Genomic DNA, 26443 nt, shown 5'->3' with positions numbered 1-26443 from the left:
TTTTTTTTTTTTAAATAAAGAAATCTTTAACCACTGCCTTTAGAAATTAATGCTATCAAGAACCAAACAGCTTTGAGGCAATAGTTTTCTCTATGTCCTACTCACATAACCTTTTTTAGGGTGAATTTAGTAATAGTAATTACTAGTAATAATTATTAGTAAATAAATAACTAGTAATAGTAACGGATCTAGTTAGCCCCTTCTCTTTGCCATATTTTCACAACAGGATGACCAGCATCTCTCCTTCCCCATGATATGATCTACAATCCCTTAGGGAAGAGCATGACACAGGGCAAAACTCTGGTTCAGATTCAAAGTTAAGCTTCAGCTAAATGGAGGCCAGTCTGACACTGACCCTGAGACCTTCCTGAAGTCTGCAGTAGTGATGATGTGACAATGGAGCAAATTGGATCAGCTTCCTAGTATAATTTAAAAAAAAAAAAACAAAAAACAAAAAACTAAACACCAAATACAAACAAAACAACAATCACAAAGTAGAAGTGAAAATTCATTGCTGGTACAATGGCAAGTCAGCCACCTGTAAATTTGAGGCTTAAGTGCTAAATAAATTAACCTGAGAAATATTCTTTAGAGCATTCAAGGGGCGCATTTTTGCTCTCAGTTATGCTGAAGTCAAGGAAAGTAGGTCCATTGTCATTTCAATAAGTATTTCACCTCAATTTTTCAGTGCAGCTGCAGCAGACTGAAGTGGACCAGCAAGATACTCAGAAAGCACCACCCCTGCAGACACAAACTCTTCCCAGCTCCAAGCTAAATTCTTCTACCATCAGTTACAACACCAAAATGACAAAGCCTGATGGTTTTGTTCAAGAGAACATCTTTTACTGCCTAGGAAGAGGCAGAAAGCAGCAGGTGGTATTTGTTTTTTTCCCTTGCTGAAAGAAGCCAGTCCCCTGTGCTCCAATTCCACATGGGATTGTTCCTGTCAGTTATGAGCAGCTCACTTTTGTGCCAGCCCTGACACTCCAGCACAGAATGTACCCTGTGGCTGGGAAGGCAAAGCCTTCACCCAGCTCTTTCAGGGCTGCCACTGCCTAATAAATCAACTGGCTAGAATAACTCAGGTAGGGCTTAATCCAAAGGCCACTGAAATCAGTGCAAAGTTTCCCACTGGCTCCAGTCTGGTACCTCAGGGCTTTATAAAGCCCATGCACAGGAGTCCCTGAGCTGCTGCCCTGCCCCTGGGGAGCAGGACAAAGCCTTGGCTTTGCCACAGAGCAATTAAAGATGTAGCACATCCCATCACCCCAACAGCTGAAGGTTTTCCTTTTTCCCTGACCAGTACACACCTGATGCAGAACACTGCCAGATGGGCACAAGTTAACACTGCCATACTTTGTCCTGGGTTTCCCAGGCTGTGCCTGAAAAGTCTCCTTCCCCCCTGAGGTACCTGAGCTGCTGGATCCCCGCCAGGCTGAGCACATGCAATAAATCTGACAGCCTGGGAGAAAGCTGGACAAAGTCCCATATGTCTGCTGTTGGAAACATGCCTCCCAGACAGATCTGCTGTGCTGCTCCAAACACGTTGATAGGCCTCCAGAGATCCAGACAAATATAAATAGTAAAAAAAAAAAAAAATATGTCTGGACAACATTTCTGGGTGGGCACAGTGAGCCTGTGTGGGGAATCCAGAATGTCTGGAATACCTTGAAATTATAAGAACTTAAAATGCAAAAAAAACCACTTTGTTTTTGAGTTGGTGACACTTTTTATCTGAGTTGCCGCTGCATGAATTACTAACCACAGCATGTACCAGGGGTGAAATGCAATGTTGGTCTTCAAAAGACAAAATGAGTCCTCAGGATCCTAAGCATATGAACCCAGAGGTTCTAAGCATATGAACCCAGAGTGCCAGGGCTACACAGCACAACAAAGTGTCATTTCCAACAGATTTCTAATGGAAAAAAGCCCCAAAACACAAAGCCTAACACCAGACTCAAGGACTGAACTGACACTGAGCTTCTCCAAAGATTAAATAGCTGGACATCAGTGGCTCCAGCATCACAGACACTTGGGAACGTGACAGCTCGTGTGTCCTCACCAATCCTAACACAGCCTCGGGCTCTCGTGAGGGCATGCTAACATCAAGCCACTCTCTCTTGGGCATATGGTACAGGAGTCCATGCTGATACATTTTCACCCCTCAGTCTTTCTTGGGCACAGGCATCCAGCTAGAAAGACAGGCTTCCAATATAGGTTTAACCCAGGAAACAGCAAAGTGCTGAGTTACAGCACTGCTGATGGGTATGGCCGCTGGCATTTCTGGCTTTACTGTTCTACTCAGAGAAGCCTAAACAGTATATGGGAGACCTGGCAAGTATGTTAAAGCCCACACAGAACCATCTCTCCATCTCCCAGCAGAAATTCTTGCTGGATTCCCCACAGCAAGGCTGCAGCCCACTGATGGGAAGGCTGGGGAAATGGACTCTGCTCAGAGCTTATGAAGGAACATTTCCAGCCTCCATGCTGTGCTTTAGGACTCTACAATCCACTTCATAAAACACCTGAAAGTGTTCAGAGGCAAATCTGGCAAGCAGATTTCTGCAGCTTATGACATGTGAACATGCTGTTGTCATATTATTAAAGGTGAAGATGATCCCCAAATCCCTAAAAATCTGAATTCGCCAAAACCAATGCAGCATCACATATTCATTTGTTAATGACTGCCCCGATGCTGCTGCCTTTCCCTCTGTTTGAGCACTGCAGTGGGGGCAGATGCTCAGCTCAGCTCCTGCCCCACTTTGCCCTCACTGGGGCAGGATTTGGGAGGTCCCAGCTCCCAGAGTCACATCCAAACTTGAGAATCCGGATCTGTTATTGTTAAGGCAAATCACAAATAAAAAGGCCAGACCAAATTATTTTTAAGATCTTGGGATTTTTAAAGCAGTCTTGTGACTTTTAAGAGGTCTGACTCATTGTACTTGAATGCTTGAAGCTGGCAGCAGCAAAGGGAGTACAGCAAGATTTAGTGTACAGTAATTTATTGTTGAAAGCCCTCAACTGTGTGGGAAAGGGCATGGAGCACATCTGCAGTGATTAGGGAGGAAAAGGGACACAGGCCCAAGCCCTTCTCCTCTGGCCAGGATGCCACCAAGCTACCCTCCTCTATGAAAGCACAACACTAAACCCCAACAAAACACCCCAGACATGGAAAAACCACTTTGCATTAGCAGGATGGGATACACGGGACACCCTGGATTTCAGCTCCAGGGATGGCAAGGGCAGAGCCCACTATCCCCAACCCCTGGGGCTGTCCCTGCCTGCCCAAACCAGCCATACCACCTGGCTGATGCCCAGGTCACCCCACAGCCTCTGAATCCTAAACAACAGCCTGGAGGTCTTCAAAGAGAACTCAAGTGGCATTTTTCTACAGAAACTCCCACAGGGAGTTACAACCCCTAAGATCCTCCACAGACCACCCAAGGCCTCTATTCCCAACAAACCCTAAGGCCTTTCCTTTAACAGCTTTGCTCAAAGAAGGAGGAATGAAAATTAAGTCCCTCTTAGAATTAAGTACAAAAATGAGAACAAAATGTGCTTAAACCTAGCCTCATTTTTTTAAAATCAATGCAGTGTTAATAAGCAAAATCAAATCTTTTTATCACTGAAGACATTTCAAAAATAAATTGAGCCCTTCTCCCTGCTTACACCAGTGTAAATCATGAAATTTCATTAAAGCAAACTGAACTGTACAAGTGTAAAATGGGTTTAGTTAATGAAATGTCATTGCCAGTATTTTCATGGTATTTCTTTCATAAATTGACATCATCATACCCACATCAAATTCTGCTCTCATTTCACCAAAGCAAATCTGTGACAACTGACAGCAAATGCTGCTGGCCAGCATTTGTGTGTTGCCCACATAAAGAGACTGTAAGTGAATAAAAAGCAACAGGCAGTACAAACACAACAGCAGCTGCACAGTAATGGCAGCCAATTCACACATATGCTATACTACATATACCAAGTGTATCCCAGCTTTCAATTTATATCTTATAACTTTATCTTTAATATATATAATGTCTGATATATAAATATCTGGCAAACACAATGCCTTCTGCACAGCACTCACACAGCATGTGAGGATGAGCTTTCCTTTCTATGATTTCACGTGGCCATATTCCACCACCTTTGCTGTCTACATTTATCCATGTAGCAAAATAACTAGAAGCCAGTTTACAGCAGCCAATTTACAGCAGTGTAAGGAAATTAGACAATACAACCCCACAACATTAGCTAAAGCTGGGTTTTGGCACACATTGTTAGCACAAGGACTCTCTGGAACTTCAGGCAGAAATTCTCATAGCCACTGCTAATCAAAGGCCAGCCCCAGCACCATTTTCCAGATGTAGTAACTCACCTCTCTGCTTCCAGGCGCATTTCCTCACGCTTTTGCCTCCTGAGTTCTCTGCGGCGTTCAAAGTCATCCATGGTGGGTGTTTAAGCGTTCCAAGCTCTGGGAAGATCCAAATCTAAAAAGGAGATGATCACTTAGATGAGAGTGAAAGCACAAGGGATGCATCTAACCGACTGAGTCCATTTAGTTTTGTTTTGCTGTTTTAGCTTCGCTGTAACTATTTTCTTTTTCCATCAAAAAACTCAACTTCCTCAGTATTGTTGAGACAAATAAGATTAATGAAATGTCTTGTAGGATAAACATAGCCCGTGCCTGTGTTTAGTTTCCTAGTTAAAATTAAATCAACATGCTTCAAGTTAAGGACTGTATACATCTGCTAGCCACAGACTAGCTATTTGTAACATCACAGGTCTATTCCAATAACAAAAAGCAACAATTCAGCAGGATTTTTAACTTTAAGCTTCCAATTTTTCACCACAACCAATAAAAGCACTGCACAAGAGAGTTCTTATTTTCTTTAGCTGCACAGATAATTAAAAGCTCTGCAAAAGTTAGTCCCTGTCCAGCTGTTCCCACCCCCTCCTTCAGAAATGCAGAAAAAAGAAAGTGAAGAGAAAATGAGAGGAGAAAGAAAAAGAAAAAAGGAGGGGGGGGAAAGAAAAAAGATTACAAAAAGAGAAACAAGAAAAATAAGCCACTGCCACCCAGGGGAAGTCAAACTACGTACAAATCCTGCTCAAAGAACAAAGAGTAGCAATATTTTTTTTTTGGTAGTTGAATCCGCGCATTTTGCCCATGCCCTACCTTCTTCTTTATGATTTAGTCCATGAAGTATTTTCCCCTTTACAGTTCTTCATATACAAAGCCTTTCCAGCCTCGGTTTATATCCCATCAAGCCGACTATTACAGAATTCCCCTGCAGCCCCCAAACCAAAAATGACTACCAGAAAAGGGAAAGCTGTTCTCTTTTTGTCCCTGCTTTGTTTACAGAGCTGTCAGTGGTTAGTTAAACTCTGCCTGGAATCTGGCATTTAAGGCCTGCTCTAAGATTGCTTCCTGTGCAGGGCTGGAGGCCTCAGCTTCCTCTGCAATCCCAGCATTTCCACCCCCCACGTCCCCCCCAAAAACCACGCTTCCCAGCCCGGCCCGCCGCAGGGAAAGCCACCGCGCCAGAACTTCCAAAGGTGCCTCAGGGGCTGCTGGCAGCAGGAGGCAAACGAAGCCAAGGTGCATTTGGGCGTTATTTGGAGCGCTCTGTTTGCGGATGGAGATCTGTCTCGTGGCTCTATTTATGGTCCTGCCCGCCGGGGCAACGGCCAAGTGCCCTCCCCATAAAATCACTGGCACTAGCAAAGCCTTGCGTGGCTTCAGGGAATTTGGAGCTTTTCCTGCCCCCTTTTTTGGATTGAAACACTGCTGAGGACAGGGGTGTTGTGAAGGTTATTTTATTAGTTTACTTTCCCTGGGGGTATTGTTCGTTTTGAATTGTTCCCAGATTGGGGGATTTAAAATTTTGATGTTGTTGATGTGATTTTCCTCGCATTTGTCTGGGGCTTTTTTGTGGAGATTCAAGGGAAAAATTAATTTTGCAAATCTGATAGAGACACAGCAATTGCTGCTGCTTACCTTTTTATTAAATTCAGTTAGACTATGTATCTAAAAAGCAATTTGTAACAAGGTTTTTTGCCAATCTTGTGTTTACTCTTACCACCAGGTACCCCTTGAAGAACCCAGAACAGCAAATCTTCCATTTTCTCCCAAGAAGTGTTTCCATCTCAGCCCACATGTGCAGCTAAATCTGGCCCCAGTTTCTTTACTGAAGGACCTGTGAGTTGCAGGGCTGATCAAAGGAGGAATGGCACACTACAGAACAAGTTCAAAGCAGCACACCGTGGGTTTCTGTACAATGACAGCGTCCTCAGGAACTAAGACTGTACCAGGCATTTAGTCTGCGGAGCACAGTCACCATCAGGGATTTAAACAAAGCGTTGGCTGTAAGGATATCAGCTCACATGCTAGAAACAAGAATCCCAAAGCTTTTTCCTGCTTCGCCTCCCCAAAGCAGACATGCTTTGATATCTGATTTATGTGCACCTTCGTCACCTCCTAGCCAGCCAGGCACATCCCTCTCTCCACCTCTGAAGGCACACTCTTTCCTTTTGGGCTGCTCGAGGCTCTGTGCGCCAACATTACCCCCATGCCCTCTCCAAATATCCCAGCCCATCCTCCACTGTTCTACGTGGTCCTCAGCACCACCTCCCATCTCTGAAAGCTCGAGCTCTTCCTCACTGAGGAAGTCTGAGGAGGATAATAACAACAACCCAGAACTATTTCTGTTCTTCCTCCCCTCTTTTCCTTCCCAGGAGCATTGGGGAGATTGCCCAGCAGTGATAAGGAGTTCCCTGATGCAGCAAATTTTCCCCATCCTCAGGATACTCTTCTGTCGTGCAATGAAGATCAGATGGATGGATGATGGATGGATGATGGATGGATGTCAAGGGTTTATCCCAGTGTAGTGTCTCAATGGACTGAGGCACAGCCACTGCATGGCATTCAGAAGGCTTGCAATCCAAATCTCTCTCTCAAAAATCAGGAAGCCACTTCGGAAATGGAGTTCAGGTCAACAGTTTAACCTTTAGCTAGCAAAGCCATATTAGTGCAAGAAAAGGAGTCATCAGCCAGAAGGTTCACTTGAAGAAGTCAACTACTCAGTGCTGTTCACTGTCTCCCCAGAAATGAGAAGCTGTCTTTCAGCCTCTGAGAACCACTTGACCATAACACCTAAAAATTCCTCCTGTTTCCACAAAAATATGCAGTATATAATATAATGCACATTTTTTATACATAGTATAAAATCTAAGATTCTCAGAAGACTCAAAAAATTGCTTTACCTATTGATGTAGGTACCAATTATTAGAAGTGGTTCTTACGAGCCATTTTTTGGAGTGTACATATTTTAATGCTTCTTTTTGTAAGATTAAAATTATTCATGAGTAAAAACATCCTGGGACAAAATGTAACACTCCACTCAGCTCCCCTCCAGGGCCTGCCTTCAAAGCCACTTGGGAAAACATCTCTCTGCATGACCTTTCAAGGTGTGCAAAGACATTTTCTTTTTCTACTCTTTGAATGCATATTTGTTTTCCTGGAACACTTATTTTTAATAACTTGGTGTCAAACCAAAAAAGTTCTATTTTCTGAAAAGAGGAAAACTATCCCAAGAAAACTGTTTCAAAAGCAATGTTTCATTCAACCTCAAAAAGAAAAATTCCCTAGTTTTATTTTAAATATAAAATTTTGGGGGTTCAAATTAAAATGGAAAATATTTTGATATCTCAATTTTTTTCCCCAAAACTATTTCCAGGTATGTTTTTCATCTAATTCACCTAGAAGACAGCAATAAATTTTAAAGAAGCATAAATATATATATTTATTGAATAAATGTGGATGTCTGAAATTATTTGACCAGTTCTATTCCCCTGGCATCCACACCTATGTGCAAATTACTGGAATGTGGGCTATTCTTACAGCGTGAAAAGGTCCACCACTTACCATTTTGTTGTTTCTACTTCAAACAAGACCCTCAGCATCTTTTCAGCTTTTACACCACTGAAATAATCTGAAGTAAACTTGTGGGGGTTTTCCACCACCAGGTTCAAAAGAGGGACCTGTGGAAGAATTTACCTACATTGCCACGTTGGTTGAACCAGAATCACAGCAAAGCATGTGCCCTGAAAATGTCATCTCTCCCTCAAAAAATCCCTCTCTTCAAAAGCAATACCAGTCCCTCCCTCCCTCTCTGCACCTCACATAATGCCTTTGATCTTCAGCTGACTATGGTTTATTGCTAAAATTTGTTGAGTTTTTCATTGTCATGCTAAAAAGTACTTATTTCAGCCACATTTAATCCCTCCCAGAACAAAGCACACACATGAAAATCCCACTCCCCTTTATGTCTCATTCCGTGAGAGACTTTGAAAATTTTGTCTTCTTTCTTCAAGCTTTCATCCAGGTAGAAAATCGGAGGAAAGCACACAGTAATTGCAAATATGTGACAAATATTTTACTAGTTCTTGGTGAAATGTGCTTTTTGAAAGCAAATAACAAATTGGCTGAGTAGAAATACACACACTACCATAATAATTGTATAATCCAGTATGGAGAGCAAAGTAACCTCCTGCTCTGGCTCAGATTTAACACTGTCCTCACCCTATTGCCAGCGCTGGTTTCAGTGACAACTCAGCATCCAGGGGGTCTTAAAAAAAGAGGACCCAGTCTGGCAGCAAGCAAAATGCAAACTACTACTCAGGTCTTTAACAAGAAATGTCTTTCAAGACCTCCCAGTCACCTTTCCATTACACTGCAGGAGCTCCCAGATGTGATGTTTAGGCTGAACTTCTACACCAGCTTCAACCTGGCTGAGCCAAGAAACTTCAAACAAAAGCATATTCCCTGACATGACACGGCCCTGTATTGCATTGATGCCTCAGGTTTTAGCTTTTATATTTTTCAGATTCTGTGCTGCTTTAGTGTGTCATTCTGAGCTTCACATCAGGGGATGCTGAGCTCTCTGCACAGAGCAGGGAGACAAAACAACTCCTTCTCCAGCTGGGCACCAAGGACAAATGATCCAAAGCTCAGGCCCAGGAGCACAAACAGCGTGGGCTGGAGAGAGAAAAACAAGCAGGATGGGAGTGCCTGGGCTAAAGCTGGAATGGGACAATGAACTGCAAGGTGCAAATGGAGCAGAGCTGATCCCAGTGAGAGCCCCCGGGAGCGCTCGTGCATTTTGGGACCATTTTGGTTCCTCTTGGGTGCAGCCCTGGCTGGGCTCTGGTGCTGCCCAAGGTAGATCCATTGAGGCCTTTTAAAAAATCCCTGCTTTATTCTTTAACTCCATCCAGTCTCTGTTCCAGGTCAACCTCCACAAGGCATCAGCATGAGGCTCTGTGCTGGCCATGCCTGGTGACCACATCACACAAGCACATTCCATCTTATTTCTCTCTAAGTACAACAGCAAATTTCCCAATTTTCCTCATTCACCTGAAGGGAAGCAAGGGGATTTGGCCTAAGTTTCTTTGTAACAAGAGAAATCCGCTGAATTTCCCATCGTTTCTCAAGACTACTGCATGCTGTGCCTCAGGTGTGTCTCGTTCCTTTCTGAGCCCTACAACCTCTCAGGCTGGTGAATAAAGTGGGCTACCAGCACAGGCCCATCCTGCACTGCTGCAGAATCCCAGTTCAGCAGGAGCTGGTAGAAATTTCAGGACCCTTCCAAGTCCAGCTACACAAAGATTTCCCACATGCTCGCAACTAAACATTTGACTGTCCTCTGACCTGTCCTCACTGCAGGATCAGGTGGTGACAGAAGTTATTGCTGTCAATGCCTTCTTTATTTTTCTTAATACTACCACCAAAACCATCAAATTTCTCATTAAATTTTGACTTAAACCAAGACTGCATGCAGCTTTGTGACTTGCACCCCATTAATCCAAGTGTCCCATTTTCCCATTTGTGTCCACCTCAGGTGGCTCAAAGCCCTGGTGTCAAAGCATGGACCTTCCAAATGTCAGCAAAGGACTGGTCAGTGAGAAGCATAAAGGATATTTCACATTAGCTGGCTAAATGCCATGACATGTACAGTATCCCTAAGACTACCATTGCCTTTTCTTTCTACTTCCTCCACCTCAGAAGTGAAAACATAACCTCTTCATTGCCCCTTTTGAAGCTAAAAGCAACTCAGCAAGCAACACTCATTGTCTAAATGTGACTTGTTTAATCTGGCACCTGTGAAAGCAGGTATGACAAGCATCCTACTGCAATATCTGGGAGAATTAGAGCTCTTTAATCGTCAGTCAAAACAAATAAATGTGTTTTTTATTAAGACCTGTCAGAAATCATTTGGAAATTATTTTCATTTCTCCCCTATTAATTCTGCTTTAGAAGCATTCAGTGCCACTCAGGTCTTTCAGAAACAGGCATGACTTCATTGAAATCAAAAGGTGGAGTTCAAAGGATTGATTTCTCCTTTGTCACACCTCATGCATGCTCCTTCTTTAGTCCAAGATGTTAACTATCACTGGAATCATATATTACCAACAGCAAGGCTCCATAAATTCATTTTCAATGTTCCTTTCATGCAAAACCACATCTGCAATTGTTTCTGTAAATTTGGCCAAGTATTCGTGTTGACTGCAGAAAATAAACTCTTGTACATATACATATATATACACACATACCCACAAACCCGTATCAAGCAGCTTTATTCCTTCCCAAACAGAATAGCTCATTTGGGATTTGAGGCAAGATAAATATACTAGGTCACATGAAGACAGTTTTATTCCAATGTAGCTGTTCCTTGTTTCATCTGACCATGCTTCTTAGGACTTCCAAGGGCAATTCATCAATGGCAAACCAACCTAAGCATAAGAAAATCAAACTTTGGTGTTTTCTCAAGGTCCCTCTTTCAGTTCTTCAAACATTTCACTTCCAGCTACATGTATATTTCCAAACAACTGACTTTATGAGAAGAAGACAGTCAATTACAAAGAATTTCAACGAGGAAATCAAACACCCCCCCCCCTATCTGTTAAAAGCTCTGCTTTTGGTATGAAGTACATTTTCCATCTCGTATTTCATGGGAGTGAAAAAAGCTCATGTACACTGGTGGGGTATTTGCAAACCTGATGAATAGATTAGAGAACAGTGATTACATAGAATTACACCATTCTATGTAATCACTGCAGATTTTTGCCCAGGTGGCATCCTGAGCAAAAATCTGCAGTGATGACATAGAATAGAGATTCCCAGGTGGTGGTTTGCAAATTAGTGATGGCCCACAGGACCAGGCCATGGCCCAGGCCCTCAACTGCAGTAGGTGCTGAACAGGTTTCACCAGCCCTGCCTCCAGCACAGGCTACCAAAGCATACATCACAAATGTTCCTGAAGGTGCCAGGCCCTGTGACAGCTCCCGCTGCTACAGAGCCACAGGAAAATGCTGACAGGCAGCTTTTTATAGGACTTTGTTCCTGCCACGGTTTACTCCTTGGGTTGATGCCTTTTCAGGACTACCTAAAAACAGAGGCCAGACAAAATTAAGGGAACAAAAAGTGGTTATATTTACTGAAGGGCCTTCAGGTACCCTTAGGGTAGACAAAGCCCACACAGGGGCTACACCCAAAAATGGATAACAGATAACAGGTTTTCCTACTTTTATAAGTTTGGTCCATTTGCATATTGGAGGTTAATCTTCCAATTACAGCTTCAATGAAGTAATGAAGCAATATGAAGTAATTTACCCCAAGTTTGCTTCCTGCCTCCAACTCACTTTTGTTTACATTTCTCAGGCCTGAGACAGTGAGGTGTCTGTGATTCCCAGGCCTAGAGAGGAATTGTTGTATCTGACCAAAATGGGAAGACAGGAGCTAACACTCTATATGGAGTTTAGACTTATACACTAGAGAATTCCTGAATTACAAATATATGAAAAATATACAGGCTAAAATCCTAAGGCATGAGGGTTCTGCAACTAAAAGATCCATGGCTGGTCCATTTCTTATATCCATGATTAATTCAGCCCTGGGGCAGGAGCGCTGCAGAGCTGCACTGTCCCAGAGGTGTCAGCAAACATTGGGCTGCTGCAGCAGCAGGAGCTGTCATCTCACAGCCAGTCAGTTGCAGTGAAAAGTCCCCATTTATCTTTACTCCCTTAGGCAGGCTGACTGCCATTTCCACTCCTCCTGCTTCCTTCCTCTCCTTTCCTCTACTGCACATTGACTTAAGGGCCAGGCAGAGCTTTCTCTTGACATTTGGATTTGCATGTACTTGTCCCACCCCTGATCCCTGTGACATTTCATTTGTCTATCATTTCCCATTAGCAGAAGAAGGAAGAAACACGACAGAGCTGGAAGCTGCTGGCATAGCCACTGGTTCTCATGGTAGGAGGATCAACCCTTGACTCTCTCCTCCAAGTGTCCTCTGAACTATTTCAAATATGTTGTCCCCAAAGATCAGAAGGTACTGAATTATTCGTATACAAACTAGAGTTGAAATCTAGGTCCTGTTGGAATCCTTGGCACACTTCCCGGAGACTTCAGTCAGGACTGGATTCCACCCTCACAGGCCAGAATCATCTAATATGCACAATGAAAGTTCCATGGGCATACTCTGCATGCCAGAAGCTGGTGTATCTCAGATTTTGCCAATATAGGCTGCTTCATCCTCTTGTACCTTTATGCACACACATGCAAAGGCAGAATTGCTTTTACTCTTGCAACCCTTACTTGTGGGAAATGAGTTATTTTTACATGTACCATTACCACTGAGTTACATGTACCATTACCACTGAGGAAATACTTTGCTGTAGATACAAAGTGCAGTAAAAGCTTCATTGCCCTTTACCAATGTTTAATCATAAGTGAGAATAACCCAGGTAATGGCAATGAGGCAAAACACAAAAAAATAGGAGGGATTTTGTAGTCCACAAAACCATTTATAAAAGTTCTTCGTCCCCAAATGAGCTCTGACGTGTGTTCACTTTTTCCTGCAATCAAACACTGGGAAGCAAGCTCATGGGATACCATTCACTAATTACCCTTGCCTTTATCTGCTTCTACCAGCAAAGATCTTCATTTTGCTAATTAATCACAAGATGAATGTACTTCTTGCCCTGTTAAATGACAATGGCAATTTCCCACTGATTTCTATTAAGGGACAAAAAAAAACAAAAAAAAAACAAAAAAAAAAAAAAAAAAAAAAAAAACCACACAAAAAAAACCAGAATACAAAAGAGTATCACATAGGCAGAAGCAGCTACACAACCGTGGAGTAGCTTATACATTTTCTGAATGTATTTGTTTCCAAGCAGGTTTTACAAATGTTTTAGCATTCTATTTGCACACTTTCTCTGTGTCTCTCTGGTCCTGAATTAAAAGGCTAAGGCAATGCCATTAAAAATAATGAAATGTTTGAGCAAATCTTAAGGTAAGGTTCCAACAGCAATATTCACTCAGCCAGGCTTCAGACTCTACATGTTTTCTGGAACGTGTTTCAAAATACAAAATCATGATACATTAAGCTACATAGTCAGTCATAAAATAGTAATAGAAAATAATATGAAGATATAATGCAGCCAGCTTACTGTGTTTTCAACCCTTTTTCTTTTTGTGCTAAAACATGCAGCTCTAGGATCCACTCTGCCTGGTGCTGAACATCATAATCTCTAATGAGGCTCGAGGGGGTCTCTGTTGCTTGCTCTATTGAGCCAACACCAAGCAACATACTAGGTTTTAGACATCATCCCTACATTTTTAAAGAAAAAATAAATACAAAAAAAAACCAACAAAAACAAAAAAAAAAAAAAAAAAAAAAAAAAAAAAAAAAAAAACACAACACACACAAAGTAGTTTGGTTTGCTGATGCTTAACTAGTTTTGCCCTAAGAGACACTGAGTATTTTGAATCCAACCAGTTCCTTGGAATAAATGAATGATACATTTTCAAGGTGTTGCCAGTTGCTTCTAAACTTCAACTCATCTTCCCTCCCAATACCTTTACACTCACACCAAAACAATGCATGTCACCATGACAGACACACTGCAGCTGAAAGGCCAGTTATTCCATGGCAGAACATCATGAAAATCTCTGGAATTCCACCTGGCATGGATCCAGCTACAGAAATTTCTGCTGGGCTTTTCCAGCTCACACTTTTGGTCATCTTTAAAAATGAAACCCAGATTGTTTCCTGCCAAGTAGGTCAATCAATTTATTTCTAATGAGCAGAAATTCTGTGTCATTTTGGTTGAAAGCTGAAGCAGGAGGTCAGTCCTGTCTTCAAAGAGGTAAAGCAGGGCAGCAAAAACACAAAGCCTTTCAACATGACCATTCAAACAGGGTATCACAAAATAGATGTATGTCCCTCAAAGTCTACATAATACACCCCCACTACAGCTGAGTTTAGCTGATAAAAAGGAAACACACAGCAGTGTCACCAAACCAGAAGACCCAAGAGCAGTGAGGCTTTGGCCTGGCTCAGAGTCAAATAAACAAGACAGGTGAGACCTGACAGTGTCCTGTGTGCACACAGACATACATAAATGCTTTGTATTAATGTGACAAAAGAGTTACACCTGAGCACCGCATAAAGCAAATAATTTTTTAAATTGTTTCATTTCTTTAGGAACAGTGCCTCAGATATCTGTGTGGTTCAGAGGCAAAAAAAAAAAAAAAAAATCAAAGAAATAGGTGGGGGAAGAAAATAATTTCTGTACTAAATGTTACATACTACCATTCCCAAAACCCTCTTCCACAAGTTTCCAAAACCCCTATGGGCTCTCCTCCAGCCTCCCTCGTTGTCATGTAATTCCACCCAGCTCAGACTGAGACACAGAGCACACATGACTGCTCACAGTATAAGTTCTGGGCACCAAAGGCTCATGAAGCCCCCTTTTTCACAGCCACAGGGTGCAGTTGGATGTGTACAGAGAAGAATCAAACCGAAGTCCCAGATAATAACACTTGCAAACTTGTAGGATTCTTACAATCCATACTCCAGATTTTAAAAAACCCAAGCAAATAAACCAAACAGAATAAAAACCACCCACACTAACCTGAAAATAGCTTGCACCCTTAAGGAGAACAAAGGAAATAAAAACCATATCTGAAAATCATAAATAAAGTGCAAGATTTTTCAATGCTTACCTGAACCAAATAAAACCTTTACAACCTGTAAATACTGACAAGTGTCACTTCAGATCCTGTTATAGAAGTCCCTTAAATATAAAAGACAGGTTGTTCTCTAGTTAAATTCTTTCTCCCTTGCTTTTCCACTAGTGAAAGTAATTGAAAACAGAAGATATGCATCTTGCTGCAGCCTAACTTTTCAGGAACAGAAAGTGTAAATGTAATTATGTACATCACACTGTGCATTAAGTTTGCTCTCAGTTGCACACATCTACCTTCACACAAAGCCAATTAAAGTCCAAAAGCATCAACACTTAGAGTCACATAAAATAAATGAACCTGTTAGGTGATACCATATGCAAGACACCCCCAATAAAATCCACATAAAGATAGCACCAGTTTTCTTAGCCAGGGAGCGCTGCAGAAGACACAAATTCATAATGCGCAAACTCATGATGTTACTTCAAAGAAAATGATGTCACAAACAACATTATAAAAAACACTGCCCAAAGCAAGGTGTTATATGGGGGATACATGTGATTTCAAAGTCTGAAGGGTGTGCACATACTTCAAAGAGGATACACTCATGGAACGGATCTGAATTTTTACTATCTTTGCTGCTGCTTTAAGTACATGCTGTTTTGGTATTTATATTAAAAAGGAGACAGAAATATCTTTGGAGATGACTAAGCAGTTTCTTCATTTCTATTAAGTACCAAAAAGCAGCCTTGCCAGTTGATCCATATTTAAGTTTCTACAACTTAATATAAACTCACTTCCAAGAACTACATAGGTCTTCTTAAAGTATGTGCAGCAAGAAGTCAATGCTGTGCCAGCTGGCAGATTAAACAAGCCATTAAATAGGCTCCTACTGAATTTAAAGGATTGTTTTTCATCTTTTCCCTCTCTTCTCCTCCACATCCAGATGTATTATTTAGGGGATATTTTCCAGTACCGGTAGAAAAAGTCAAAGAAATGCCCTTGGCACGTAATGAGTTTTTCCTCCAATGTGGTCTCCTGCTGCACTTGGAATTTATTCCATTACTGTATGGCTTGCAATGGTCCCAAAATACCTCTGACTATGTGAAAAGATAGGGAAAATGTGTTTGAGGTAGGTATGGTTCTTCATTTGAAAGCAGGGACAGTCTGGGGTGATGATTTCTCTCGGACCAGCGCTGTCCCAGTGTGCCATCCACAGCCCACATCCTGCAGCCCCCAGTGCAGGAGAACAGTGCTGTTCCCTACACATTACAGCTGAGAAAGGCAGAGTCCACCAGGACTAGGGACAAGGCCACCAGCCTGTCCTTAGGTTGGCAGAGAAGCTCATTTCTCTGCAGTCCCTGCAGGATGTCAGTGATGAGAATTAAAACTGTGGTAAAACCTTAGGCCCTCATGGAACAGAGATCTTCAGCATTTCATTTTTCCCTCAGAGGTTCAGTCTTAAAGTTGTCTGATGTGGAAGAGGTTTTACAGTGACTTCTGTGAGCCAGAGAGGAGTTTGATAAGAGGATCCATGTTTACCCCTGAAAGAATTTCCTACCAAGGTCGTTGACATAGAGACCAAGAAAGAAAGAAGGATAAATAAGAGAAACCTGCAGCTGCCTGTTCCAATGAGCACTTTGTCTTTCCTGACCAATGAGTAAAGTGTAAACTTAGGAGTTTTGTAAGAATGCATAAAAAGCATGCATGCTATAATAAAAACGGGTTTCAAGCCTTCTGAAACTGGAGAGTTGCTTTGTATTGTGACTGTCTCAACTACGACAATCTGAACTTCATGATCTAGCAGGATTCAGAGGATCAATGAGTCTAGAACAAACACAGATATTAAACCAGCCCAGGTGTCATCTAGAAAGGAAAAAAAAAAAAAAGCTACATAACATTATTTCAGCTAAATATGCCCATATTAAAGTTTTCCAGATAAAACATCCCAAAAGATCCAAGCTGCTCCCTGTGGCCATTTTGGGCTGACTGGAACTACAGGAAACTGAAGGAGTAGCAGTGGCTTCTGAAATGCCTGATAAATAATTTTACAGAAATTGAAAATTACAGGCCTCTCTTAGTATTTCAATTCCTGGGTAGTAAAAATGAGCTCAGTCCCATAAACTTGCTACTGAACAAGAAAACCAAGAAGGGCTTAAAACCAAGTATAGGCACAAAGGCAGGGGCTGAGACAGCCAGCCCTGGATCTTGCCCATGGTTTGGAGCATCTCCTTTCCCAGGGGAAGAAGCCCCTCCGGGCTGGTCCCACAAGGGGAGTGAACCCCTTTGCTTCCAGCCAGACCCAGAGAACATCTTGGCCCATGCAGTGACTTCAGAACTTGGCTCAAGCAGGGTGTGATTTGCCAGAATTGTTCTGGGGGTCACAATCATTCCCTGCTCCCTTCTTGAGGGGTAGTTTAGTTATTAATTGCAAAAGCTGAAGTGTAAAAACCTGTGTTTTGCATGTATTCTTTGTTTCTAATCCCCGGTATCCGTAAGGGGACTCCCTCACTTGGCTAGCAGTCGGGATTCATTAGACCTTTTATGATGATTCTTTCTGTTGTGCAGATATATGATGAATCTCAGATGTTTAAATAGCATATAACAGTGCTCCATTGACCTTGCTGAGTACAGTTGGAGGGGAAAAAAGGTAATTTTCCTCAAAGAAATGTTAAAAATGTGTCTCCACTATAGCACAGATGCAGAGGATAAAGAAACTCCAGAGGGATTAAAATATTTTAGATTAATTTGGAAGAAGGCCACATTGTGTAAAGCCTGGTTAGTTTGGGCCTTTCCAATTCCATGCCTTATAAACAAACCCATTTAAACTGCATTTGTAAGAAGGAATGTTTTAGGAAAAAAAAATCCCCCAAAGCAGTTGTAACTCAAATGACCTCCAGTTCTGTATTCTCTCCTTACTGCCTAAAGAACAAACATATGTACCATATATTCTAGCCAGAGTTTGTGCAGTTGCTGCATGATTCATACTGCTTGAAAATTAAATCATTTAAGTAAAGGGATTCTGGCTCCCTCAAGCAAGGTTTTAAAACTGAAGCAAGGTTGGTTTTGGAACCAGCTTCCATACTTTGAACACCACTGCTTATAGATTTTTGTTTTGGGCTGGGTGGAAGAAATTAAAAGATGAAAGTAAATTGAAAGCAAGAGATGGAAAGAAAGAGAAAAAGGAGGGGAAAGAAAAGAACCTGTAAGATCAATGCAGATATATAAGAATGAACCTAATATTCAGCATGCCACTGACTGGCAGGAGCAAATCCTTAAACGTTTGCTCATTTTCAAGGTCAAATTTTGCCCATTTTACTCCTACAGAATAGAGTTTTTGCTCCCTCCAAAGAGAAAAATCAGATTCTAAATAACCATAACAAATAAGATTTGCTGACCCTCACAAATTAATCAAGTTGAGACACAAATGAACATGAGGGTAGCAGTGCACCAGCCAGAGGGGTAGCAAAATGAAAGACACCAGGACACACACTTGAGTCATTTTGCATGATCAGCATCTTCAAAACAGTGGGAACTTAAAATAAAGGGATTTTCCTTATCAACAACCACAAATCCCAGAGTAACTCAACTTTAGGAATAACCTGCCTGCCATGTGGATAAAGAGGCTTCTCCAGAAGCCCGAGGCCTCCTTGTGCTGTTGAAATGGCACCCAAGTACTTCACTGCAACCCAATCACTGCACAAATTCCTCATCCCAGAGGATGGGAGGCAGCTGACACATCTGAGTACAAAATGTTCTCTCCCCTCTCCCAAACACCCAAAAAAGCCAATATTTATTATTTTACCACTGAATGCCAACATCTTGGAAAGGAATATGGCAACTTGAAGTTCAGAACAATACAACTCAATAGTTTAGAACTCAAAATAAGGGAAAATAGTTGTATTCATTAAAAGGACTGCATTTTCAGATAATAAAAATATTAAATTCTGGGATTTGAGGGCTAGCATCCCTTCTCATATCTTACAGCATGGGCATAAAACTCAACTGGGATGAGGGTTTCTGCAGCTATCATACATTTGATAGCACATCATTTTCTTGCTAAAATACTACCTGTTTAAGTTCTCCATGTCATTTTTCCTCTTGGCTGTTTCTTCACATTTGTGATTAACACATTTCTCTAGCCTCTCACACACATTTTCACTTTGACTGCTTCTGTAGCCAGCCCCGTGCTCCCATACTCAGCCTGCTTGCATGGATGGAAGGGATACGTTAAACTCTCCTTGGAGATACTCCAGGTTTGCAAGGATATAACCATAAGGAGAAAGCTGGCTAAGGGGACTTTTACATCAACAAAAAAAATCAAGACAGAATGTGGAACTCCTTGTGGTTGGGTTTTGTTCTTCAAATGTCATGTATGGACCTTTGTTTGTTGACATACCACTCTACACATTCATGAAAACAAGATGTTCTCTTGTCTCTTAGACTATCATGGTAAGACATTTTAAATAAATACTTCACATAATTCCAGAAACAGATGTTAGACAGTAAATCTGGATGTTTGCAATAGAAATGGCCAAGTCCTATTTAGTAGGGCTTGGATTTTTCTGTTTTATGCTTCATATTATCACCAGCAATGCATGAAAACTCAACAGCTATTACATCCTCAACTTTTCTTTTGAAATGTATTTATCTTTAAAATTTACTCCAAGAAGTTTACAAGTTTACAAGTAGAAGTGAATATTTTTCAACACACTTAACTCTGCCTTTTTCACTCACATGCCTGCTACAATTCTACAGACACGTATTTTTTTATTTTCTTCATCTTCAGCAGGAGGTGGGTTTGTTTGCTCTACCACCTGTCGCAGTGGCTAAGAAAATGATACTCAGCCTAAATTTTGCTTCTCTGAGCAGTTCTAGCCTCAATGTTGCTCCTCATAGTACTCCTGGTTAAGTATTTGTGTACTAATAACATAACTCCATTGTTAATATTGCCCTTTCCCTGACTGATTCAAATGGAGTATGTCTGGTACCTGTAGTAATAAATTTTGAAAACTTATTGGCTCTTCGTTCGGTGGTAGAAGTAAGATTAATTTGATTTCTTCATAAATCACATTGTTTCCATTTATTTACATGCTACAGCCAACTTTTTGTGGCTTGAGTTAGCCAGGGCTAGTGTGGTGTTAAGGTCAGAGATACAGCAGGGACACAGATGTACAGTGACATCTCAGTTAGTGCTTGTTGTTACTTTTTTTAGAGACTACGTAGACTTTTTATGGAATAAAATGCCCTGAAAATTCTGGTAAGAAAAAAGAAATTGAGAGAAAAATTAATAAAAATAACTAATTCAATTTAATTTTACGTTGAGATTTGTAGACTTTCCTCAGATTTTGCCGTTCAGGATTTTCTTTGTACTTGTAAGGAAAACAGCACTTAGATGATCCTCACTTTTAACACAAGGGAAAAACATGACAGAGACTTGTGTCTCAGTGATAAAACTAGCAAAAATAGAACACTTATGATAACCCTGGCTTTGAAAAACATCAGTAAAAAGCCCCCCGAGCTCCATGAACATGTTGCAGACTGCACATGTCACATAACTACAGACTACGATTTTTTTGCCTGAGGCTCCCACATTTAACAAAGGGAAACACTGCTTCCAACAAAAGATGCTATTCTAGTTATGTGCCCTTTTACCCTGTCAGAGAAACAGCTGGTATCATAAAGTCACAGCTAATTTGTATCATATCTGCACTAACAGTCAGATTTAGTTTGTATCAAACTTTCAAAGTTGGACTTAATGCCAGTTGATGGATGACAGCTTTTCTTGCCTCCCCTCTTCTCGAAACATTTAAACATTGCCTCCCACATAAAAAAGCCCTCCCAATATTCAAAATACAAACAGAGTCTTTAATATGTTCACATAACCAAAATACATGCTAAATATAAATCATTAGAACTAGCAAATTTAAAAAATCCTGAAGAAGGGTGAGAATTCTATACCAGCAGTTCTGAAGGTCAGTGACAAATAAATAGTGCTTTAAGACAGACATGTGGGTACCAAGTGTAATGGAAAAGAATTTTCTCCTAAAAAGAAGAGCAGAAAAAAACCCTGCCTCAGGTAATCTCTTGAAGTTTGGGGTATCTGTTCTCCAGATTCCAGTCTGCCTGCAAAGACTGTAAGGGTTTTTTCAAGGTCAGCACTCAACAATTTAGGGAAGACCAATTTCACTTATTCTTTTAGGGGACCTGTTTCTCATTTAAGCTATTAAATGTCATCCACTTTCATTTTAAGACCCACTGTAGCAGAATGCCTTAACTGTGTAAAGGGACTCTAGTGAAAGTGAGAGTCAGGCCAAAGGCTTAACAGTTTCAAACCCACAAGGCTCACGTGAGAAAAAGTTGCAAAAAAAAATCAGGCTCTTGTTGGAAAACAGGCATGGGGAACTTCCAGGGACTGGGAGCTCAAGCTCAGTTCACATCAACAGCTAACAATGATGGTGTGCTTCTGAGGCTACCCCACCACAACATCTGAGAATAGAACATGAGCTTGCAGACAAGATACTCTTTTAAAATTTCAGCTATTTCTCACTTCCACATTATACAGAAATATTGGGGCAAGGCTCTTGCCTATCATGATCTGAAAGCATCACCAAACTGCAGGCAAGGAAAGTCTGTGTAATGCTGCACAGTGTAATTATTATCAGAGTTCTGAAAAATTGGCCCCATTTACCAGAGAGAGATTGGTCTGCTCTGTGAAGTTACACACACCAAGCCAACAATGGCCCTGGGAAGTTCAAAGCAGCAGCAATGGAAATGCAGTTTTAAAGTGACAGGAGAGTGTATTGTGATGGAGCTGAAAAAGAACAGTTGTGAATGAAGACTGGAGAACCCCAGCTCCCAGCCTATCCTTCCCTCAGCACATGCATTGCCTGACTTAGAAGGGCAATATTGCACAGGGGGCAAAGACACAGCTGCTGCTGTGCCCAGGCTGTGCTTGTCACTGCTCCCTGATGGACTCCCTGGCAGTGAGCAGAGCCAAAGCGCAGCATGCTCCTGCCACCTCCTCTCCAGTGAGCTGTATCTGCTCCCTACCTGCTGGGAAGATGCAAATAACCAACTCCACTCCCTTCACTCTGAGCACAGCAGTGATTCTGCCCTTACATATGATCTTTCTGCTTGTTCAGAATTCTTTTAATAATTTTTTTTTCAAATGTTCTTAAACCTCTCTCTGATGAGGCATGGTTTATCAGAAGCAGATTTCTCTTCAGCTACCCAGTGTGTCCATTTTACAATTCCTAGGTGCTCTAACTTCTGGAAAATAAAAAATGTTCTTCGTCCAAAACTTGGGATGAGTCACAACAGGTGTACTTATTTGGGTTCACCCTTAAATGAAGAATAACTTTCTATATCTAAATGATGCTCTGGCTTTATTTACAGCCGCTCCAAACACTCCTCAGTGACCTAACGCAACATAAAACCCACCAGCCTCTCATCTCTCACAAAAGAGCTTTTCCCAAAAAGTGCCCCAGCTGCACTCAGGTCCCAGAAGTTACAGGGAAACTTGGGCAAGATTGACTTCTGTCCCTCCTTTTCTGAGTAGTAGAGAGGATGGATGAGAGAAGGAAGACCCTGTGTCCATCTAACTTTACCTCATAAAGCCATAGAAAATATCTTCAGAGACTCTACAAAAATGCTTTTCTCCTAAATGATTATTTAGGAGAAAAGCTGACCAAACCCATTCTTACACAATGTTTCCCAATGGCAAACATCTTTCAACAAAACAAACATTTCCAAGGAAAAATGAAAAACAATCATCCCTATCCAGTGACTCTGAACCTTAACCTTTGAGGGTAGCACTTATTCTTGAAAGTAATTCATATAAGCATGTCAGATTGCCTTACAAAGTCAGGTTTGAATGTATTCAAAAACTAACAGAAGACTTAAAAGGACTGTCATGATAATACTAAACTGTTACTGCCTTTTATATTCAGATAAAGAGATGTGTCTCATTTCCAGTACAAAGATAATGCTGTTTTTTTCCTTTCCAAATGAGTGTATTGGTCCACAACATTTGCTTTAATAATTTTCCAAATGGCCTATTCCATGGTATTTTCATTCACAGCCCCTAAAACCCAAGCCTCCTTTTCAGCCAGCTTTGCCATGTGAAAGTGGAGGTTAAGTATGGAAAATGTGATCAGATTTTGCCTTTACTTCTTTGTGACAGAATTCTTTTGTCACCTTGACAAGTGCTGGGCAAGCACCAGAGGGACTTCAGCATAGGAGAGGTGACGTTTACCCTGCATCCAACACTTGGAGAACATGACTGTGTCCCTGGAGGATGGATTTTCAGATGCAATTTATGAACCAAAATAAGGAACCACCCCCAGCTCAGCCTCAGTTTTGAGGGATTGAAGTGCCTTCTTTCAACACCTGTCTACAGATACATTTCCAGCTGCTGAGGTATCAGAAACACTCTGGAGGGCAGTCACTGCTCTCTTTGAATATCCAATCCTTAGCACAGGGAAAAAGGACTTACATTTATGACCCCACTTGCTTTTGGACAGTACGGCCTTCTTTGCCTGGATTCATATTTTTAAGGAATTTAAATACCTCATAAACGCACTACTTGTGGAAGCATGTGGGAACTTAAAGCTAGACATCTCATGAGAAGAAGTGTTCCATGGGAAATTTCAGAACATTTTGGCTGGTTTTGAATCAAAAAGAAATCCTAATTTTGAAACATCAGCATTTCCTACAACTGGAAATACCAGATTGCATCTGGCTTCAGTTTTAAACACTCCCCACACCGAAGGCTCGAAAGTAACGCAGAACTGCAAAACAAGAACCAGGGCAGAGAACAGCCTGCAACGATTATCAGCCCATTCAGCCCTTCCACAAACCTTCTCAGAAGTGTAGACAAAGTTAAATTTGCTTCCCCAAGGATGATGACAAAGCCAGCTGAAATGGGCCCAGACCCAGCAATCCTGATGGGGAGGGAAGGCTGCTGGAGATGAAAGGCAATGCAAGCAGTGTCCAGCCTTCTGCTCTGTGTGTCTCCTCCTCCACACTGCTCTTGCCAAAAAGAGGGGCAGCGGTACAGAGGAGGCCCAGGCACAGAGAGAAAGTGGTCCCCCACCAGTGACAAGCAGCTCATTGTACCCTGAGTTGACTGAAGATGATGGTATTTAAGGGAGCTGACTCAATGCTGGGGCAATATTTCTGACCCATCATTCTGCTGTCACAGGCACTGCTTAAACTTAGAGCCAGTCCACAGTTTGTCTCCAGTCTGGAATTTCCGTATATTGAGGGGCTAAAGTTTACACACATTACAAACACTTCCTTTAAATGGTTTGTGAGCCCTCACTTGTCCTGGCAGTGAAAGAACAATGTTTGTAAAAAAATGTCCAAGTGTTCCATGTTGTAAATAGTCAGTAAACACAGTTACTTGGTCTCTTATATACTTCTCAGAGCCTGTTTATTCTAAAAAGAAGATGCAACAGGTTAGTAGCACTCCAGCATATGATCATAACACGAATAAATATGATTTAAGACTCCCACTGCATGAAAAAACTTGCTAAAATCCAGTGAGGAAACAGAACTTTTAAAAGAATGGCCATACACTGACAAAATGATTACTGTAAAGCACAATGATTTTTGAGTTGAAGGTAAAATTCCACGTGAAATGCTTTAAATCTACTATCAATTCTGAACAAAGTAATCACTGGTGTCAGTGACACCAGAGGGACAGGAGCCAAGGGTCTGCTGCAGGGTTCTCCACTGATTGTCAGAGGAATTTGGATCAACCTCCAAAGAAATAAGAAAACACACAAGGAAAAAAGCCTCAAATAAACCCCCCAGCTTCTGAATACCACAGGAAAGGAAGTCTGAGGTAATTGCTTTGATCATACTCACACAGGAAGGCAATCAGAGGAAATATTCTGAGCTTTTCAGTAACAAACCAGTTGTGTGATGAATCAAAATGACTACTCCAGACAAAAGAGGTGATCTCTATACAAAAATTAAGAAATAAAGAACCTTATTTAGCAAAGGCATAATTACTCTGCATTCTTCATTTTTCTTTGGTAAAGTCTTCTTTAATGACACTCCTAGAAAACTGTGGGTTTTTTAGGTATGGAATTAAACTTAAAAAGTTTTAAGACACCAACAAAACCCACTGCCAAGAGCTCTAGAAATTAGAATTTGACAAAGGAGATTTTGATTTCCCAAGATCTCTTAACCAAGTCAGTCACTAAAACATCTTTATGTCTGATACAGACTCTTGTTGTTAGAACAACAACATACTGTCTGACCAGCAGTGAATTTTCACAGCACAGCCAGGTTTCCAGCACACCCCCATAAGGATATAGGATATTCCCTGCAGTAAAAAAAAAAATGTTCAAAAAAGTACTCTGCAAAAGCAGATAAACAGTAAGATGGCAGTCTGTAGATGATATGAAACTATTCAGTTTAATCAAACTTAAAAGTCAGTACTACAAACTGGGGGAAAGAGTTCATAGCAATGAATTTCTACAGGCAAACTGAATTCATTTTTCAGAAGTAAAGGTACAGGAGGGAAAAAGAAATCCTGAGATCATTATACAAACAACAATCAACTCTAAACGAGCCAACGACACTCAGAAGTTCTTGGAGTCTGAGGAAGAGCCCTCTGAGAATATTAGGTGGCTCCCTAAAAGGGTTGCCATGCATTGGAATAGGCTTCCCACCCTGAATAATTTCTGGGTGACCTGGTAGAAGCCCACAATGGACCAGGAAATGCAGTAAGAACGAGCTGCAGTGAACTGGGGTATTTTTCCCCAAAGACAGGCTCTGCATTCACCTTCCCCTTTGGTAGTATGCAGACACACCAGAGTACAAAAAAAGCCAAAAGCTTTCTTCAGAGAGCCTCTAGTGGTCCATTCTCTTTAGAACCAAGAACCTTCATGTTGAACATCTGCTGCCAACAGAGGAAATGGATTATTTAAAAATCAATCTATTTTCAGTTATTTTAAGATAATAGCATGGGGTTGGTACTTGCATTCATTTCTGGTTATTCACTGGAAACTCAGACTTCTGAGGACCCAATACAAATGACTGTGCTGTAATTTCAACAACAGTTTTACAGTCTGGTCTCTAGGTTTTAAGACACCTGTCACTGATTCACATTATTGAAAATACTGGGGTGGCCAAAGGCAGGAATTTGATCCAAGGTATTAGGAGTTTTAGTACTAGATTCAAGAGATCTCAACCCCAGTTTTATGCTGAGCATTACTGTGCACACATCACATAAGAAAAAGGAACAATATAAGAAAACAACTCTGAATATCAGGGTATGAAAAGAACAACCAAGAACTCTAAATCTTCTTCTTCCTCTCCCTGGTTACACCTGCTAACAGCAAGAGCAGACCAGACCTTGTCAGTCCAGAGCTTCAACTCATGAATAACAAG

The 26443-nt window shown here is 41.3% G+C and overlaps 1 protein-coding gene across 8 annotated transcripts in view; it reads right to left on the bottom strand.

Moving 5' to 3' along the window:
- CALD1 (caldesmon 1) overlaps nt 1–26443 on the bottom strand; it is a 227403-nt gene that overhangs the window by 78821 nt on the left and 122139 nt on the right. For 5 of the 8 annotated variants that reach the window (XM_053943511.1, XM_053943505.1, XM_053943509.1 and 2 more), the window contains exons 3-4: nt 24911–25006; nt 4382–4493 (exon numbers count right to left, since the gene is read on the bottom strand). In XM_053943511.1, the coding sequence (XP_053799486.1) occupies nt 4382–4452 (71 nt within the window). In that variant the 5' untranslated portion in view covers nt 4453–4493; nt 24911–25006. Of the gene's footprint in view, nt 1–4381; nt 4494–5182; nt 5297–24910; nt 25007–26443 lie in introns of those variants that run through there. The other 3 variants (XM_053943508.1, XM_053943506.1, XM_053943507.1) reach the window with 2 other exon arrangements.

This window comes from Vidua chalybeata, chromosome 5 (assembly GCF_026979565.1).
Source record: "Vidua chalybeata isolate OUT-0048 chromosome 5, bVidCha1 merged haplotype, whole genome shotgun sequence".
NCBI classification, from domain to species: Eukaryota; Metazoa; Chordata; class Aves; order Passeriformes; family Viduidae; genus Vidua; species Vidua chalybeata.
Note: the sequence above shows the minus strand (reverse complement) of the source record. Positions and strands in the feature narration are given on the sequence as shown.